Raw genomic sequence first — 18,074 nt, 5'->3', positions numbered from 1 at the left:
ACAAAAGTTACAAAATCATATCATTTTAATAAATTTAGTTTCTTTTTGTTTTGCTTTGTTTTTGCCATTTTGTTTGATTTGATATGGTTTGGTTCTAGGGATTGAACTCAGGGGTGTTTACCACTGAACTATATTCTCAGTCCTTTTATTTATTTTTTATTTTGAGACAGGATCTTGTTAAGTTGACAAAAGTCTCATAAATTGCTGAGGCTGGCCTCAAATTTGTTATCCTCCTGCCTTAGCCTCCTGAGTTGCTAGGATTACAAGTACGTTATTACCACACCTAGCCAGTTCTTTTCTGAGGTGAGGTTTTGCTGATCTCCAACTCATATACTCAAGGAATCCTCCTGCTTTAGCCTTCCAAGTACCTGAGACTATAAAAAAGCACAACATGCCCAGCTTAAAACTTATTTTCAAGAGTAAAAATTAGAAATAGATAATCAGAGATCTACTTTTAAAATGAGCCACTGATAAACACTATGTATTTATAACTTTTAGTACATTTCTTTCAAGTTGCATATTTTCTGAACCACTCTATGCAGACTTCTTTGCATCAAGTTTTCATGTTACTTATTTTTATAGGATCCCACTCCACGAGGAATTTTCCATAGAACTTTAACACTATTTATTAACATTGACATTTTTCATGTGTTTCTCACAATCACAGGATCTTGATCCGGTGTACCTTCCCGCATTTGGGCTAAATGAAGACTTCTGCACATCTCTTCTAGTCACAGAATCTCTCCATACTATGCTCTTCCACATATATGAATCAAACCAAAATCATCAGAGCTGTTTCCACATGCTTTATACTCATATTAGTTACCTCCACTGTGGATTCTCATGACTACTAGAAAGGTCCTGTGATTATGAAGTTTTCCCATATTCTATCTTTTGTATTAATTGCCAGAATGAGTACTTTCATGTTGGTAAAAGGAAATAAACTGACTGACAGCTTTCCCATATTGCTTACATAGTATTTCCAGTGTGAACTCTTTCACATCTGTGATGGAACCTGTGTCAATCGAAACCTTCTTTACCATACCTACATGCTTACCTACGGTGGAATTTCTCTCCAGCTTGAGCTCTTTTATCTGAAGGGAACTAGATGACATAAAGGCTTTGCCACAATGGTCACATACATAGGCTTTCTTTCCAGTGTTTTTATTTTTTTCATGTTTTCTCAGGGAACTGGGACCACAGGTTTTCCCACATTACTAACATACATAAAGACTGTTCTCAGTGTGAATTCTTTCTTGAATTGATTGTATCCAGAACTGATAAAGCCTTTCCCACATTGTATACATACACAATGTTTCTCACAAATGTGTGTTCATTCACATATATTAAGCGAACTGGAAGAGGATGTGGGGTTTTCCGGGAACCCCAGCCTCGGGCATGGTCAAGATGGCACCTGACGCTGAGCCAGAGGCGGCCAGCTATACAGTAAACAACCAGCGAATTCCAATAATTGGCTAGTTAATGATGTGACTAGGGCATGCCCCCCCCTCGTGCACCCATCCTGTTCCTGCAGCTGTCCACGTTTATCTCGTGTACTCTCCCCTGATTGACTGAAGTGTATATAAGTCTGGTGGGTGGGAGAGTAGGGGGAGAAGCTGAGGAAGGAAGGGAGAAGCTGAGGAAGGGACGGAAGAAGCGGAAGAACCGGCGGCGGCGACAGCAGCGACGGCGGCCGCGGCAGCAGCGGGAACGGAGCTGGAAGGAGGAAGTACGCGGGAGTGGAAGGAGCTGGGAAAAGGAAAGCTGAAAGTGCGAAGAAGCTAGGGGTAAGAGAAGCGTAGGAAAGAACCTGTGCACAATAAACTTCCAAAGCTTCAGACATTTGCCGTGTCTCTCTCTGCGGGCAGAGGGGACGCGACAGCTGGTGCCGAAACCCGGGAATTTAAAAGGGACAAGGTAAGATATCTTAAAATTTTTTTTTTAACAAGCTAAACCGGTTATAAAAAAGTCAAAAAAGGTAAACAGATAAAGAAGTCAAAAAAGGTAAACAGGTAAAAAAGTTAAAAAAGGTAAACAGGTAAAGAAGTCAAAAAAGGTAAACAGGTAAAGAAGTTAAAAAAGGTAAACAGGTAAAGGAGAGGCGCCTCGACGTTCGCGGTATAGCGACTATCCGGATACGCGGAATGCGGTCCAGTTAAAGGGTATCAGGACACGCTATCAGCGGTCCTGGGGGCACGCGGAATGCGGTCCAATTAAAATAAAAATAAGGACACACGGAAGGTGGTCCGGTATCGGGACACGCCATTAGCGGTCCTGGCGCGTGGAACGCGGTCTAATTAAAGTGAAAGTAGAAACATGTTTGAAGCGGTCCTACGTGAAAAGCCGCTATAAAAATTTTAATGTGCACTTGATAGTTTTCCTTTCAGCAATCTCCTTGCTCCTGGCAGCTAGGCCATTGTTATTGTAATTACCATAACTAAAGCTATTCAGATTAGTAGCAATGGGGTCTGGGTGCGGCAACCCCTCAGGGAACCATTGAAAAACAATGGGACGCCATTGAGGAAAAAAAAAAAAAAAAAAAAAAAAAAAAAAAAAAAAAACAGCTAAAGTAAAGAAAAGCCGCTTAGTGTGCCACAAGAGGGTATCTTCATGAACAGGATTTAATAGTAACAGAAAAGAATGCTTAAAGAGAATAAAGTGAGGAAAAATTGAGTGGTGGTGACCTAGAAAATAATTGCTCAAAAAATCTAAGAACAAGGGAAAGAGGGGAACTGAGTCTAACATGAAGAGCCCCCAAAAAGGAATAACCAAGTGGTAGTGAAAACTTAAGAACAAGGGAAAAAGGTAGGAGAAACCTAAGCCTAATAAAAAGAGCTTCAAAATTTGTAGAACCTGCCTGTATTTGAGGAGCAAATGGAGATACCATCAACCATTAGAAAAACTATAAAGAGGCAGTTAAGACTATTGGAGACAGCTATGCAGAGCAGTGTTATCTGGAGGACAATGTCTAATTGGAGAAGCTCAGTAGCAAGAAACAGCTGTTGAAACTGCTTGCAGAAACATAGTGGCAAGGTTTCCCGATAGAAATGTTGAGAGGAGAAGACCAATACGTTTCAATAGATGCACAAAATCAGCAGCAAGGAGATAATGCCCTAACAAAGGATAAGAGATAACTATAGTAAAATCTGTTACACCTTATGCCCCAGGGCTATGTCCAAGATGCAGAAGAGGAAGTCATTGGAGCAGTGCCTGTCAGTCTATTAGAGATAGGGAAGGTAATTTTTTAGGTTTAAATCCTAAACTTCAAAAAAACGGGAGACAGGGCCCTCCCCGGGGCCCGCAACAAATATACGGGGTAATTCAACAAGTTCCCCGACGGTGGTATCCTCCCACAGAGAAGGGGAGCGCAGGGCCACCTCAGGGAGTGCAGGATTGGACATCTGTGCCACCTCCAGACTCATATTAACCCCAGATATGGGGGTGCAGATGGTTGATACCGACTGGCATGAAAAAATCCCACAGAACAGTGTAGGGCTATTACTAGGTAGAGGTTCCTCAACACTAAAAGGACTTATAGTACACCCAGGGGTTATTGATCCTGACTTCACTGGACAAATAAAAGCCTTAGTCTCTTCACCAAAAGGAATTACGGTCATCTCTCCAGGGGATCGCATTGCACAAATGCTTATATTGCCCAGTCAACATTCTTTGTGGCCCAGTGAAAATACAAATAAAAGACAAGGAGGGTTTGGATCAACAGGAACCACTTTAATAAACCTTACTATGGATATGGACAGAGGCCCCTCCTAAAATTAAAAGTGGGAAATATGGAATTTACAGGTTTATTAGATACAGGAGCAGACAAAAGTATTATCAGCGCAATGGTCTGGCCAAAGCACTGGCCATTGATCACAGCAGCTCAGAGCTTGAGAGGCTTAGGAGTAGCAGAAAGCCCCAATCAAAGTGCTTCCTCATTATCATGGAAAGATACAGAGGGACACACAGGTATATTTCAACCATATGTCTGTAATGTTCCTATTAGCCTATGGGGACGAGATGTCCTGCAGCAAATGGATATGAAACTCACCACTGACCAGATTTACCAAGGGACTCCTGTAAGAAATATGTTACAAAATATGGATTATGATGATAAAAAAGGATTAGGAAGACATAGCCAAGGATCTACCCAATCACTGCCTTTACCCCCACCAAAAAATGATTCTCATGGATTGGGTTTTTCCTAGGGGCCACTGATAAACCATCAATCCCTATAATATGGAAAGATGATAAGCCTCGCTGGATTCCACAGTGGCCCCTAACAAAAGAAAAGCTAGAGGCAGCTCATAAGTTAGTACAAGAGCAGGTACAAGCAGGTCATTTACAACATTCTACCTCTCCTTGGAATACTCCAATATTCTTAACAAAGAAAAATCAGGAAAATGGAGGTTATTACATGATTTAAGAGCCATAAACGAACAAATGTACCCTATGGGACCCGTCCAATGTGGACTCCCTCTTGTTACTGCACTACCAAAAAATTGGCCTACTATTATTCTGGATTTAAAAGATTGCTTTTTCTCTATACCCTTACACAAAAATGATTGTTGGAGATTTGCCTTTACTTTGCCCTCTCTTAATCACACTCAGCCTGACCAGAGATTCGAATGGACTGTGTTGCCTCAAGGTATGGCTAACAGTCCTACTATATGTCAAATATACGTAGATAAAGCGTTAACAACTACTAGACAAAAGTTTAAGAGATTGTTGATTTATCACTATATGGACGATATACTTATTTGCCATCCAGAAAAAGAAGTCTTGTTAGAGGCATTACAATTTATAACTCAAGCATTAGAAAAGAGAGGACTAACGATAGCCCCTGAAAGATTACAATTAGAGGAGATCCAAGAGTGTCTGGGTACAAGGCTCACTGCTACTGCAGTCAGACCAATAAGGTTGACCATCAGAACAGATCAATTGAATACCTTAAACGATTTTCAGAAACTCTTGGGTGACATTGACTGGATTAGATCCTGTTTAAAATTATCCACAGGGGAATTAAAACCTTTATTCGATATATTAAAAGGTAATCCTGACTTGAATTCCCCTAGGAAACTTACTCCTGAAGCACGGATATCCTTACAGCTAGTAGAGAATAGACTTCAGCAGTGTTACGTTGATCGTTGTGATCCTACTCAACCATTAAGTTTAATCATAATCTCGGAGAAACATACCCCTTTTGGCATAGTTTGGCAAGGAGGACCTTTGCAAAGTATAAATCTCCCTAGCTCTCCAGCTAAAACATTGCAATCATATCCCCAAGCTATTGCTCAGGTAATATTCAAGGGAATAGAATCTTGCATTACTGTTTTTGGAATCCATCCGTCTATTATTATAACTCCTTATTCCACTCAGCAAATTAAATGGTTAATTAATAATGATGATGATTGGTCAGTATTATATTGTTCCACTTCAGCTCAGTTCGATAACCATTATCCCCAACATCCCTGGATTCAATTCTGTAAAAATACTCCCATAGTTTTTCCAAAAGTGACTAGTGTCCAGCCTCTTAAAGATTGTGTAACCATTTTTACTGATGGCTCCAAAAATGGAGTAGGTGCAGTACTTATCGGTGAACAACTTCACACCATAATAGTTCCACCCAACTCCGCACAGGTTACTGAACTTGCGGCTGTAATATTAGCCTTTAAATTAGCAGATAATCAGCCATTCAATCTTCTATCTGATAGCTTATATATCGTTAACGCTTTACAGGTTCTTGAAACGGTACCCTATATTTCTTCTATGTCCACGGTAGCTTCTTACTTTGCTACACTACAAAACCTTATCCTACAGCGTAAACATCTATTCTATGTAGGACATATTAGAGCTCATTCTAATTTACCAAGACCTTTGGCCAATGCTAATGACTTGGTAGATATGGCCACCAAATCAATTTTTGTCTTTTCCATAGAGGAACAAGCAAAACTCTTTCATGAAGAATTTCATGTAAATTCCACTACTTTGAGCAGAAAATTTCCTATATCCAAATGTATGGCTCGACAAATAGTAAAAAATTGTCAACATTGTGCTCCTTTAATCCCAGTGCAATCCTTTGGAGTTAACCCTAGGGGACTGCTGCCTGGCCATATTTGGCAGATGGATGTAACCCATATTTCTGAATTTGGTACTGTTAAGTATGTACATGTGTCAGTAGACACTGCTTCAGGAGTCATTATGGCTTCTGCTCATTCTGGAGAAAAGGTAAAAGATGTCATTCAACATTGCCTACAAGCATTTGCTGGCTGGGGCATACCTAAAGTTATTAAAACAGATAATGGTCCTGCTTATACTTCCAAAAGCTTCCAGTTGTTTTTACAAACATTTAACATCCAATCAGTCACTGGCATCCCCTATAATCCTCAGGGACAGGGCATTGTGGAAAGAGCACATCTTACTTTAAAAAAATGTCTAAATAAACAAAAAGGGGGAATAGGAGCCTCCTATAAGTCTCCTAAAGATAAACTTAACTTAGTTCTTTTCATTCTAAATTTCTTAACTTTGGATAGGGACGGCCATTCTGCAGCTGATCGACATTATAATCCCCATAATACTTCTCAAGTATGGGCAAAATGGAAAGATATCCTGACAGGTTGTTGGAAAGGACCGGATCCAGTCCTTCGTTGGGTCCGAGGGTCTGTTTGTATTTTCCCACAGGATCAACAGACTCCAGTCTGGATTCCAGAAAGGCTGGTCAGAGTTTTACAGCATGCAAGTGATGCTGCTCCTCCTCACAATGGCGAGTTTGAGCCTTCCTCCAATAACAGAAACTCAGACGGAAAGGCAAACCCGGAACCTATGGGCCATTGTTAGCCTGGCCATATTTTTCATTTCTGACTAACATATTTTTTATCCTTCCTTTTCTTGTTTTTCACCAATCCTTCTACAAGTCTGTCAATTCTACTGATGATTTTTCAGGTCGTGCTATTTTTGGTGATAAGGATATTTCTAGCCTTTCTTTGCCTTAACAGGAGGAATTTCTGCACTTTGCCGTTGGAATCATACTACAAATCAGACCCAGAGTAGAGCAGCTTGTTCTGCTGACCCTAGCTGTGATATTGCTTTTCCTCCTACGTCAGCTTGTGTATTTTCTCTTTTTTATGTTTCTACCAACTAACATTTCTAATAATACCTCTTAACTGTTCACTGTGTCCTATCTCTCACAATACTGGAATGGTTCTTTTGCCACCTGTGCAATTTGCACATTTCTATCTTCCTACCAGTCCTAGTTTCTGTTGCAGATATAGAATTGCCAGTGCTATTATCAAGAAGCAGGGGAGGCTTTGACATTGCAACAGCCGTGATCACTGCCACCACAGTCCTTGCAGTAGCAGCATTGACATAACCACAACAACGATCATTCGGCCGAGAATGCAGTTGCAGCCTTTCAGACCATAGAGACTCTATCAGAGAATGGACTCATTATAAGAACAAGTGGATACCTTGCAAGAACTCTTGGGGCTGGGATGCGTTTATTCCCTGAGAGCTGCTTTGTGTTACCCATATTGTAACTCTATTGGGATGTATATTGTTTCTGTACTTAATATGGCTATAAGGTTCCTCTTCTGTTTATAGATTTGTCAAACAGTGGACAAGCTTAGGAGCTATGGTGGTACTCCTCTGCCTTGGCCTTCTTCTCTTCATTCGTTTTGGCATGCATCTGCAAGCTAGCCAATAGAGAGATCAAATTATTTTTCATCAGGCCATGACAGCCCTAAAGGCCGACAGCCCCCCATTAGTATGGCTCTTGATGCTGGATCGGTAGTCAAAGACGGGTAATGAAGTAGGTGGCTGTGTACCGACCTAAGACAGGAGCTGCAGCATGCTCTGCAGGCTCTGATGACGGGTAAGGACATATGCTGACCACTCAGCCTAAGACAGACACGGTCCCGAGCCTTAGTTTAATATTAAAGAAGGGGGATCTGTGGGGTTTTCCGGGAACCCCAGCCTCGGGCATGGTCAAGATGGCACCTGACGCTGAGCCAGAGGCGGCCAGCTATACAGTAAACAACCAGCGAATTCCAATAATTGGCTAGTTAATGATGTGACTAGGGCATGCCCCCCCCTCGTGCACCCATCCTGTTCCTGCAGCTGTCCACGTTTATCTCGTGTACTCTCCCCTGATTGACTGAAGTGTATATAAGTCTGGTGGGTGGGAGAGTAGGGGGAGAAGCTGAGGAAGGAAGGGAGAAGCTGAGGAAGGGACGGAAGAAGCGGAAGAACCGGCGGCGGCGACAGCAGCGACGGCGGCCGCGGCAGCAGCGGGAACGGAGCTGGAAGAAGGAAGTACGCGGGAGTGGAAGGAGCTGGGAAAAGGAAAGCTGAAAGTGCGAAGAAGCTAGGGGTAAGAGAAGCGTAGGAAAGAACCTGTGCACAATAAACTTCCAAAGCTTCAGACATTTGCCGTGTCTCTCTCTGCGGGCAGAGGGGACGCGACAAGAGGACACGTTTTTTTCACTTTGTTTACATATATAGGGTTGTCTACATCATGATTCCTTTCACAATACTGAAAGGAACAAAAATGAGTGAAAGCTTTACCACAATTGCTTACATCTACAGTTTCTCTCCACTGTGAGTCTGTTCATGTGCTTGAAAGTGACTTCCCATATTTCTAATATTTAAAGGATTTCTCTCCACTATGAGTTCTTTCATGTATTTGAAGGAAACTTTCCCACATTGCTTACATTCATAGGCCTTCTCTCCATTGTGAGTCTGTTTTTGCCCTCAAAAATGATTTGAAGCTGAGGCTTCCCCACACTGCTTACATATGTAGGGTCTCTCTTCATTGTGAATTCATTCATGTGTTTGAAATGACTCAAAGTGGAGAAGGTTTTCCCACATTGCTTACATACATAGGGTTTCTCTACAGGGTGAGTTTTTTTCACGTATTTAAAGAACAAGAACTAAAAACGGCTTTCCACATTTCCAATATACATAGCACTTCTCTCCACTGTGAATTTACTCATGACTTCAAAAGTGACTTGAAGTAGAGAATGATTTCCCACATTGTTTATATGCATAAGACTTCTCTCTAGAGTGAGTTCTTTCACATATTTTAACATAAGAACTAAAGGCTTTTCCACATTGCTTACATGCTTAGGATTTCTTTCTATTGTAAGTTATTTCATGTCTTTGAATGTGACTGAAAGAACTAAAGGTTTTACCATATTGCTTACATATGAGTTCTTTCATGTATTTGAAAGTCAATGCAAGAATTGAAAAGTACCTCACATTCCCTTTATATATATTTCTCTCCAGTGTGTGTCCTTTTAAATCTTCAAAAGAAACAACATTCCACATTTCCTTACATTTATATGACTTCTGTACACAACCCTGATACTCCTATGGTTTGTGTCCACTGTGAGTTCTGAGGGGCACAGTTAGAAATGAATGGCCAGGGGGTATTTTGACATCCCAACTCTTTTCACATGGTTTTACACCTATAGGATTTTTTAATTGTTGTTGCTGGTTCACAATATGCTCTGGAATCTGGCTGAAGGTTTTTCCACAGTTATTACCTTCTTTATCTTCACAGTGTCTCTACCACTCAGCTTCTTAGATTTCCCCCTGGGATTTTTGTATTCATCATCGATTTGTTGGTTTCCTCCCTGCCGCCCCCCTCATGGAGGCCAGGTTTCTGAATGTTTCTCTCATCACATCTCTGTACAGCTTTTTTTGGGAAGGATCCAGCAAAGCCACTGGGAGACTCTTCCAGGGTGAAGTTCACAGACACATCCTCAAAGGTGATTAACTCCATTTCCTGGCTTCCGGTGTGTCCTAGCAGGCTCCCTATGGCTCCTCCAGTCAGTGAAAATCACAGGGTCACTGAGAGTGAGACACCTTGAGCCTCTTTCATGAGCAGACGTGATTCCCAGACATGGCAGCACCAGAAAGGAAGCCGAAAACTTCCTTTCTTAATAGAAAGTAAACTGACATACTCCCTATATTCATCTGAAAGCCCCCAAAAGATGGAAGAAAAGAACAAAAAGTAGAGAACTTGTCACCAATAAACAGAGTATTTATATTCCAATCCAGTTAAGCAGATCGCAACTAAACACCTTTAAAAAAAATATAACTCCACTTGAATTCAAAAAGAATTGCTAAAAGCTAAGTGGAAAAGTACTAAAAATCATTCTAAAACTTAAAAATAAAAAGTATTTACTTGTTAATCTTAAGTGAATTTTTATTTTTTACTACTTAAGTAAATTTACAACTATTGTTATAGTCTTTAATTGAGTACATTCAACTTGATCCGAAAAAGATTATGTAAGATATTATGATTCTGACACCATCTGGTGGCGATACAATGCAACAGCAGGCTGATTTTTAAACTAATTTACTCATAAATTCATTTACCAACTATTATTACTAGGCATCTACTAGACATAGCTCACAAACCTCTTTGTATCTTTCTTGGAAGATAGGAAATAAAATAAGTATATTATCTAAAACAGAATTCTTCAAGGAAAAAAATGTACAAGGAGGGACTGGGGCTATAGCTCAGTGGTAGAGCATTTGCCTAGCATGTATGAGGCACAGGGTTTGATCTTCAGAACCACATTAAAAAAAAAAAAATAAGGCACTATGTCCATATACAACTAGATATACATATATATTTAAATTTTTTTAAAAAGAAAGAAAGAACCCACTGAATTTTTTAAAAAATGTAAGAAGAGTCTGCTCTTATTCTGAAGTTTGCTAGAACTATCTATGCTTCTAGAACCTTTGAATGAGAAGTCCTCAGGAGTATATTGGTAAATGACCTATCGAGTCACCACATCCATGAACACACCAATGCAGCTTTCAAGAAAAGAACTGGTGCTATTAAAATGTCCTTAACTTCCTAACATTTCTCTTAAAGAATAGTGCCTAATTTTACTTTCCCTGAATATGGGCTGGATGTAAAGACACTTCTAATGAAGAGAATGAAACAGAAGTGTGATCCAAAGTTAGATCACTAAAGGTACCAACACTTCCATCTTGCCTTTTTTCAGACCACTCTCCCTGGGGAAAGTCAGTCATCATGTGGAGAGGCTGCTTGAGGAAGAACAGTCGTCTACCAAAACCAGCACCAGTCTGCCAGTCATGTAAGTGAGGCCCCTAGAAAAAAATCCACTGGTCCCAAACAAGCTTCAGATGACTGCATCCCTTAGCAAGATACCAAGGTAAGCCACTCCCAAAGAAACTGAAAAGTAAGTAAGTGTTTATTGTTTTAAGTCACTTGGTTTTAGGATAATTTATTATGCAATATCAACTAAAACAATAACCTATCACTTTCTAGAACTAAGTTTTATTTGTAACAGGAAGTAAAAATAACTCATTTGAGCTTAGTGTTATTTGTTCAAATGTTAATAAAATTTCAGATTTTCCTAGTATGCTAAGTAGTGATTCTTTTTTAATTCCCTGAAGTTGTTTCATAATATTATTTCATAGTACTCTTCACTTTCTCAGTTGATTCAAAGAAACTGGAATCTAAACAGATTTTAGTCAGTCAGCAATGGTATTTTTTAAAACCTTTGTTTGCTAAGCAACTACACCAGGCACTAAATGGAAGTATTTATAACTTAATTCAGATTAATGTTCATGAAATTACTTATTTATTAGGTACTAGGGATTAAATGGGAAGTACTTATAACTTAATTCAGATTAATGGAAGTACTTATAACTTAATTCAGATTAATGTTCACGAAATTACTTATTTATTAGGTCCTGGGGATTAAACCCAGGGCTGCTTTACCACTGAGCTACATCCCCAGCCCTCCTTATTTTTTTTTTTTGAGAAATGGTCTCACTAAACTGAAAAGGTCAACCTTGAATTTGCGATCCTCCTTCCTTAGACTCCCAAGTAGCTGGGATTACAGGCATGCACATCTATGCCCAGCTGAAACAATTTATGTGTTTTAACTGAACTTTTTCCTCCTGGCTCTGAAGATTATAAGTCAATAGAAGATATAGAAAGTTTTTCCTTTACCTCTGTGAGGGATCCACAAGGAACACCACCATGCAGGGCTTCATCCAAAGCAGAAAGGGTAGTAGATAAAAATGCTGGTGAGGTATTTGCAGACATTTGTGTCTTTATCCCATAAGCCTGAACAAAAAATTATTAAATTTTTTTAGCCTCCAAATCTATTCAAAAACATGAGTCATCTCTTAACTTCTTAATTTTAGGAGCTATAACCCAATCTATCTTTTTCCCTCTATTATTTATTTGTTCAACAGGTAATTACTCCATGTCATAGACTGTGATAAATTATAGGGATGTGATGTTACAGAGGGATTATGAAATTGGGACTAGAAACTGGCAATTACAATACAATTTTTAAGAGACAGTGTGTTATGGAAAAGAGAGAGACAGAAACGGCAAACCTAATCTCAACCTTGTAATCTAGAAAGGCTTCACTGAAGTGCTGTATGTCTGAGCTAAAATCTGACATATTTTATGTTTTATTTATCGATTAGATAAGCAACAGAAATGTAAACGTTTCTGCCAAAGACAGGATGGACAAAATTCAAGCAATAAAGAATGAAAATGGAAACAAAACAAAACTACAAAAAATAACAAAGTTCATTAAGCTGAAAGAATGCAGTTGCAGTGTTGCAAATGATGAGGTTGGAGAAGAAGTAGGGCTTAACCATGAAGGGCTTTGTAGAAGTTTGGAGTTTATGCTGAGAGCAACAAGAAAAAACAAGACCAAGTTATCATTTCAAACTCAGGTTGTTTTGTGAAGAACACCTAAAGGGAGGTTGGTAGGCTGAGAAATGGCCCTCTAAAAGATACTCACATCAAATCCCTGGAACCTGTCTGTGAATGTTACCTTATTGGAAAAAGGGCCTCTGCAAATGTGATTAAGTTAAAGACTTCATGATGAGGAGATAATCCTAAATTAGCTGGGCAGACCCTAAATGCCATCACAAGTATCCTTATGAGAGAGGAAGAGAGAAATTCAATATTCAGAGGAAAAGGCAATGGAAAGATGGACCCTACAAGGAGTAGCCACAAGCAAAGTAATGCCACACTCCTTGGAAGCTGAAGAGGTGAGGAATAGATCTCCCTAGTGCCTCTGGAGAGAGCAGTTCTGTCTCTACCTTTGGCCTCCAGAACTGAGAGAAAATAACTTCCTTTTATTTGAAGTCAAGAGCTTGAGGTAATTTGTGTTAGAGTAACCACTAAGAAAATAATACACCAAATTACCACTTTGAAGAGATACTCAGGTTGGCTTAAAAGAATAGCTTGAAGATGGCTAATACTGGAAGTTGGGAGATCTGTCAGAAAGATATTTTGTAACCATTTGAAAGGAAAATAATGGTGGTTTAAGGAGGGTATTAGTAATGGGAATAAAAAATTGGGGGTATTAGTGAATGTATCTAAAATAAGCTATAGAGTATATCTGAAGTTTTTGACATAATAAAATTCTGAAATTCTTTTTTTTCATTTTCAAAACAACATCAAATAGTGAGTATACTTTTTAAAGTGAATATACTTAACCATACTAAGCTCACAACAGAATAAACGAGTGCATAGGATAATTCATGCTATGGCATGTTAAATGAACTGCAACAGAGAAAGTTGGTTGAAAGGAGGCAGAGTGGCTCCATAGCCACCTGGCATCTGCTCGATGTTCTACCTATGGTTAGAAATGTGCATGTCAGGAACTCTAGTGATTGGGATTCTTCCTTTAAGGTCATGGTCAACTGTGGCCACAATGTAACACTTGTCCTGAGTTGCTCTCTGTACCAAGCAGTCATCTGAATAGGCTTCTTTGTACGTGCATGGCAAATTCAAATTGTGGATCACTGGTAAGTTTTAGAGCCATTTGATACTTCTGCTTCCTTTTCTCAATTTCAGTCATCACACAATGGGTTGTATATAGGATCCACTTGGCATACAGACAGTCCATCAAGACTGCAGTAAGTACAGTCTGGCTGCAAAGGAAAAGGTGATAAGCCTGGTATCAACCAGGATGTGGTATGGTGGGTCTCGCTCTGTGTTATATTGGAAGAATATTCTTTCCTTCAGTTCACTGGGATCTTTCTTCTTAAGTTTTAATCTCTCTTTTTCTTTAAGATTCTCATCTGAGAATAAACATTCACTTCATGGCCCAGAGTTGCTTGTTTTTGAGTAATTTAACCACAAAGCCCTCAAATCTTATTCAAATAAATAACAATAAAGATGACCTTTTGAAATATCACTATTAGCTGCATAAAGAAAGACAACTTCCTGTTGCTCCCTAATTCCCACATTTAGGAAATATCTCCCATGAGATTATAAACCTCAAAAATTTTTTACATGTACTCTCATTAGAGGACTAACTATATGGTAGGATACTCGATATTTCTGAAGTGCTCATCTCTACTTTTGCTTCATCCCCAAAACGGATTTAAATGAGATAAAGAATCATTTTATAATCAAATCAAAAAAACAGATACCGTTTGCATTTGTGGGGCACAGGCCCTGCTGACCATACACAAAAGTTCATGGACACCTTGGTAACTCAGGCCAGTTACCTTCATAAGTTCCAGTGGGGAAAGACATAAAAAGTCCTAAAGAGACAAAGAGAATATTTTAAACATGCATGTGTAACAAGGATATTGGAATAAAAGGAAACTTTCCATTGATATTGCCCATAAGTAGATAAAAATGTAATTTTTTGCAGATCAAAGATTTATGCATTCTTTCTTCTTTTCTGTGCTAGGGATTGAACACAAGGCCTCCCACATGCTAGGCAAATGCTCTGCCACTGAGTCTCAACCCAGTCCTATGAATTTTTTATTGTATTTTTCCCCTAAACATGCCTGAACTAAAAATAGGATGACAGTTTCATACTCTAATTATTAGTTCAATTGACATATACCAGAGGACATACCAGGCAACATTATATAGCAGTAGCATACAATTCAGGTTTATGCAAACACTGCACTTATACCAGAAAGAATCTGGACCCATACCAGAAAGAATCTGATGCATATTTGCATGCACCCAGAAAGTGTCAGATTGAAATGTGTTTCTTGGGGCTTGGGGTATACCTCAGTGGCAGAGCACCTGCCTAGCATGCATGAGGCCCTGAATTTGATCCTAAGCACTGGAAAAAAAAATGTGTTTCTTTCTAATCTATTATTCAGAGAAAGTGTTTGATAACTGAGAGAAAACAGGGCTGAATAAATGTTAAATAAAATGTTAAATTTCATACTTTTAAGAGCATTTTGAAATATGAACATAAGGATTATTAAATGTATAATGGAGGAACCAAAGATACATTTAACACACCAAGAGATTCAAAAAGAATCATAGTATGCTCTGAAATCTATCTTGTTAAGGATAACCTTAAACTATATTTCCCCTCTCAAAAGGGATTCGTTTCATTACAGTGCTTAAAACTGCAACATTTGCTCTATGTATCTCTCAGGCTTCATCAATAAGAAAATAATACTAAAAATTAGTTGTAACTATTAATTTCTATTCCAAGAGAAATTTCCCATGTTGAATTCCATCTCTTAATTTGAGTAAAATTTTTTATGTAAATATAACTACAAAAAATTTTAAGTAGATAAACTTCAGTACAGCCCCAAAGAAATGGTATGAGTATACTTCACCTTATGTCCCCTAAAATGCAAAAACATTAGATTTCAGTAAATGAAATTGCATTTGGAAATGCAACCTAAGTGGTTTATGGAAAAGCACCATCATTCAACTTTTTTTGGGGGGGATGGGAGTTAAACCTAAGTGTTTACATTCCAGTTTTAAGAATTATCAAAATATACTTAAAATTAATTTGTACATAAAATTTCTTAGCAAAAAAAAATTAAATAAGTTTTACCTGACAAGTAACAATCTGATGTCTGCTCAGACGGTCACACAGCTCTTGAGATAAACCCACTCTTCTTAGTTTCTTGCTACCCATGCCTCCAGATCCAGCAAAGAAAAGAACCTTGAAAAGAAACATCAGAAAATAATACACATGGATGGGCTTTCCAAAACATTTCATAAAATAAAAAATTTTTCAAGTTTCTCCATGTTCAAAATGAAATGTAATATGTAAATGACTAAGAAAAAATGATTGCTTTAAAGAGAAACACCTATTTATTAAACACATACACAAAAACAACTTCAGAATGTGCATTTCACACAATTCTTTGATATTACATAAATATACTACTACAATTATATAGCATTTTAAGATTTTCAGAGTATTTATAGTTTATTTGAATATGTGATTAATTTTCGTGGCATATATCCAAACATCACCCCTAGAATTCCTTAGTTTTATTGCACTGTGATGATAACAGCTAATTTATTGGGTACCAACTACATACCAGGCACTGTTCAAAAAGCTTTACCTTAATTATCACAAATAATATTCTCAACAAAAAAAGAAAAGTAGATTATTGGCCCCTTTCTACATATGAGAAAACTAAACTGGAAATGTCCGCTAGACTGTTTTTACCAGAAAAAGTAAATGGTGGCTTCAGAATTTGAACCCAGACAATAGTGAGACCTATCTTCTTAACCATTCCACTCCACTGCAAGCCCAGAATTATATTTAACCTTTCCTTTTTCTAGGAGCCAGAACAAACCCGAATCAAACGAGATTTTATTATTATGGTTATTATCTATAAATCAAAAACATTCTTTATTATAATAGCTGCTCATAATCCCACATGCAATTAAATTTCACTCTTGTTATACCTTGCTGGGGGCAAATGAGGTTCACGAAATGTTTATCTTTGGAGAGCTAGAACTTCCTTATGACTTCCTTAATAATGTATGCAAAGGAGAGGTTGTCAAAGCATTCTCTAGAAAGAGTAGAAATAGGCACTCTTCATTGTCCCATGGAACAAAGCAATATAATTATAAGTAATATTTTGGAACACCTTCCACAAACCTAAAACATATAGCCCTCATTTCTCCCAATGGGAATTTGTTAGTATTGATTTGTTTCCCCCAATAGAAAGTGACATCTATCTGGTAGATTATTGCTTAGTATCTTTTCAGATCAGGTAGGTCCAGGCAATAACACCATTTAGACTGATAAAATCAACAAGTCAAAAACAGAACAACAACAACAAAAATAATCCCCAAACTACAGAGATTTTAACAATAATAATTTGCTACCTTTATCTTAACAGGGCCACTCCCAACATTTGCCTGGACTACTGCATATTGTTTCTGGTCACTCCCCATTTTACCAAAAACAAAAACGAAGAAAAAAAAATATTCCATTCAATTTGTTCCTTCCACAGACACTTCTTAAGTATATACTCTGCTGAACTCTGGGACAGAAGAATCATTTAGATGGATTTCCTCCTCTTTGGGTACACACAGTGGAGAAATGCAGAGGTATATACACAAATAACTACAGTCATGCAGTAAGTACTGTAATTGCTATTTAAGTGTGCTACGGGAGCACAAAGGAAGAAACCCCAAGTTGGCCTGAAAAAGGTAGGTCAGTGTCACAATCTTGCCAGAAGTTTTGCAAAAACTCTCTTTTATCCTTTAAAACATCCCACCAGCACATCAGACCACAGGATAAATTTCATGCTTCTTAGGATCTTTTTTTTTTTTTTTTTTTTTTTTGGTGCTGGGGTTCAAACCCATCACATTTTTAAAACTTTAAAGTGTCCTGTGCTCTTATTCATACATCAGATTGCAAGGCTCAGATCCTGTCCTTCCTGGCAAAAGTTACTTACCTGCCAGTACATTTGTTACCTCATTTGCAAAACAAGGGTGACTCTAATCACCCTTGATAGTTGATAGGTGAATCCTATCAACTTCATAGGATTGTGGTAAGGGATTCAAAGACTTGGGTAGTGGCTGGCACACAGAGCTTGGTTCATTCAGCAAACACCATTTGCTGCCCCTCGCGTGACTTGCTCTCTGGTCAAAAGTTATCTTGGTAGGTTATTCAAGCACCCTCTTGCCTCCCTGACTTCCCCTCCACAGGCCTTCCCCAGAGTCAGACTTCTCTTCAAAGTTTCCATCACACTTCGTACATATCTGTTTCATAATCTTATTAACGCATGTTTATGAATTGCATCTTTGTTTCTTCCTGCTGTAT

At 38.5% G+C, this 18,074-nt stretch overlaps 1 protein-coding gene and 1 pseudogene across 4 annotated transcripts in view; both read right to left on the bottom strand.

Moving 5' to 3' along the window:
* Rad51b (RAD51 paralog B) overlaps positions 1 to 18,074 on the bottom strand; it is a 634,368-nt gene that overhangs the window by 615,638 nt on the left and 656 nt on the right. For all 4 annotated transcript variants that reach the window (XM_047538988.1, XM_047538991.1, XM_047538990.1 and 1 more), the window contains exons 2-4: positions 15,837 to 15,947; positions 14,449 to 14,562; positions 11,993 to 12,109 (exon numbers count right to left, since the gene is read on the bottom strand). In XM_047538988.1, coding sequence (XP_047394944.1) covers positions 11,993 to 12,109; positions 14,449 to 14,562; positions 15,837 to 15,920 — 315 coding nt within the window. In that variant the 5' untranslated portion in view covers positions 15,921 to 15,947. The remainder of the gene's footprint in view (positions 1 to 11,992; positions 12,110 to 14,448; positions 14,563 to 15,836; positions 15,948 to 18,074) is intronic.
* On the bottom strand, positions 13,565 to 14,369 carry LOC124974037 (rRNA-processing protein FCF1 homolog; annotated as a pseudogene).

The sequence above is a fragment of the Sciurus carolinensis genome, chromosome 2, assembly GCF_902686445.1.
Source record: "Sciurus carolinensis chromosome 2, mSciCar1.2, whole genome shotgun sequence".
Taxonomy (NCBI): Eukaryota; Metazoa; Chordata; class Mammalia; order Rodentia; family Sciuridae; genus Sciurus; species Sciurus carolinensis.
Note: the sequence above shows the minus strand (reverse complement) of the source record. Positions and strands in the feature narration are given on the sequence as shown.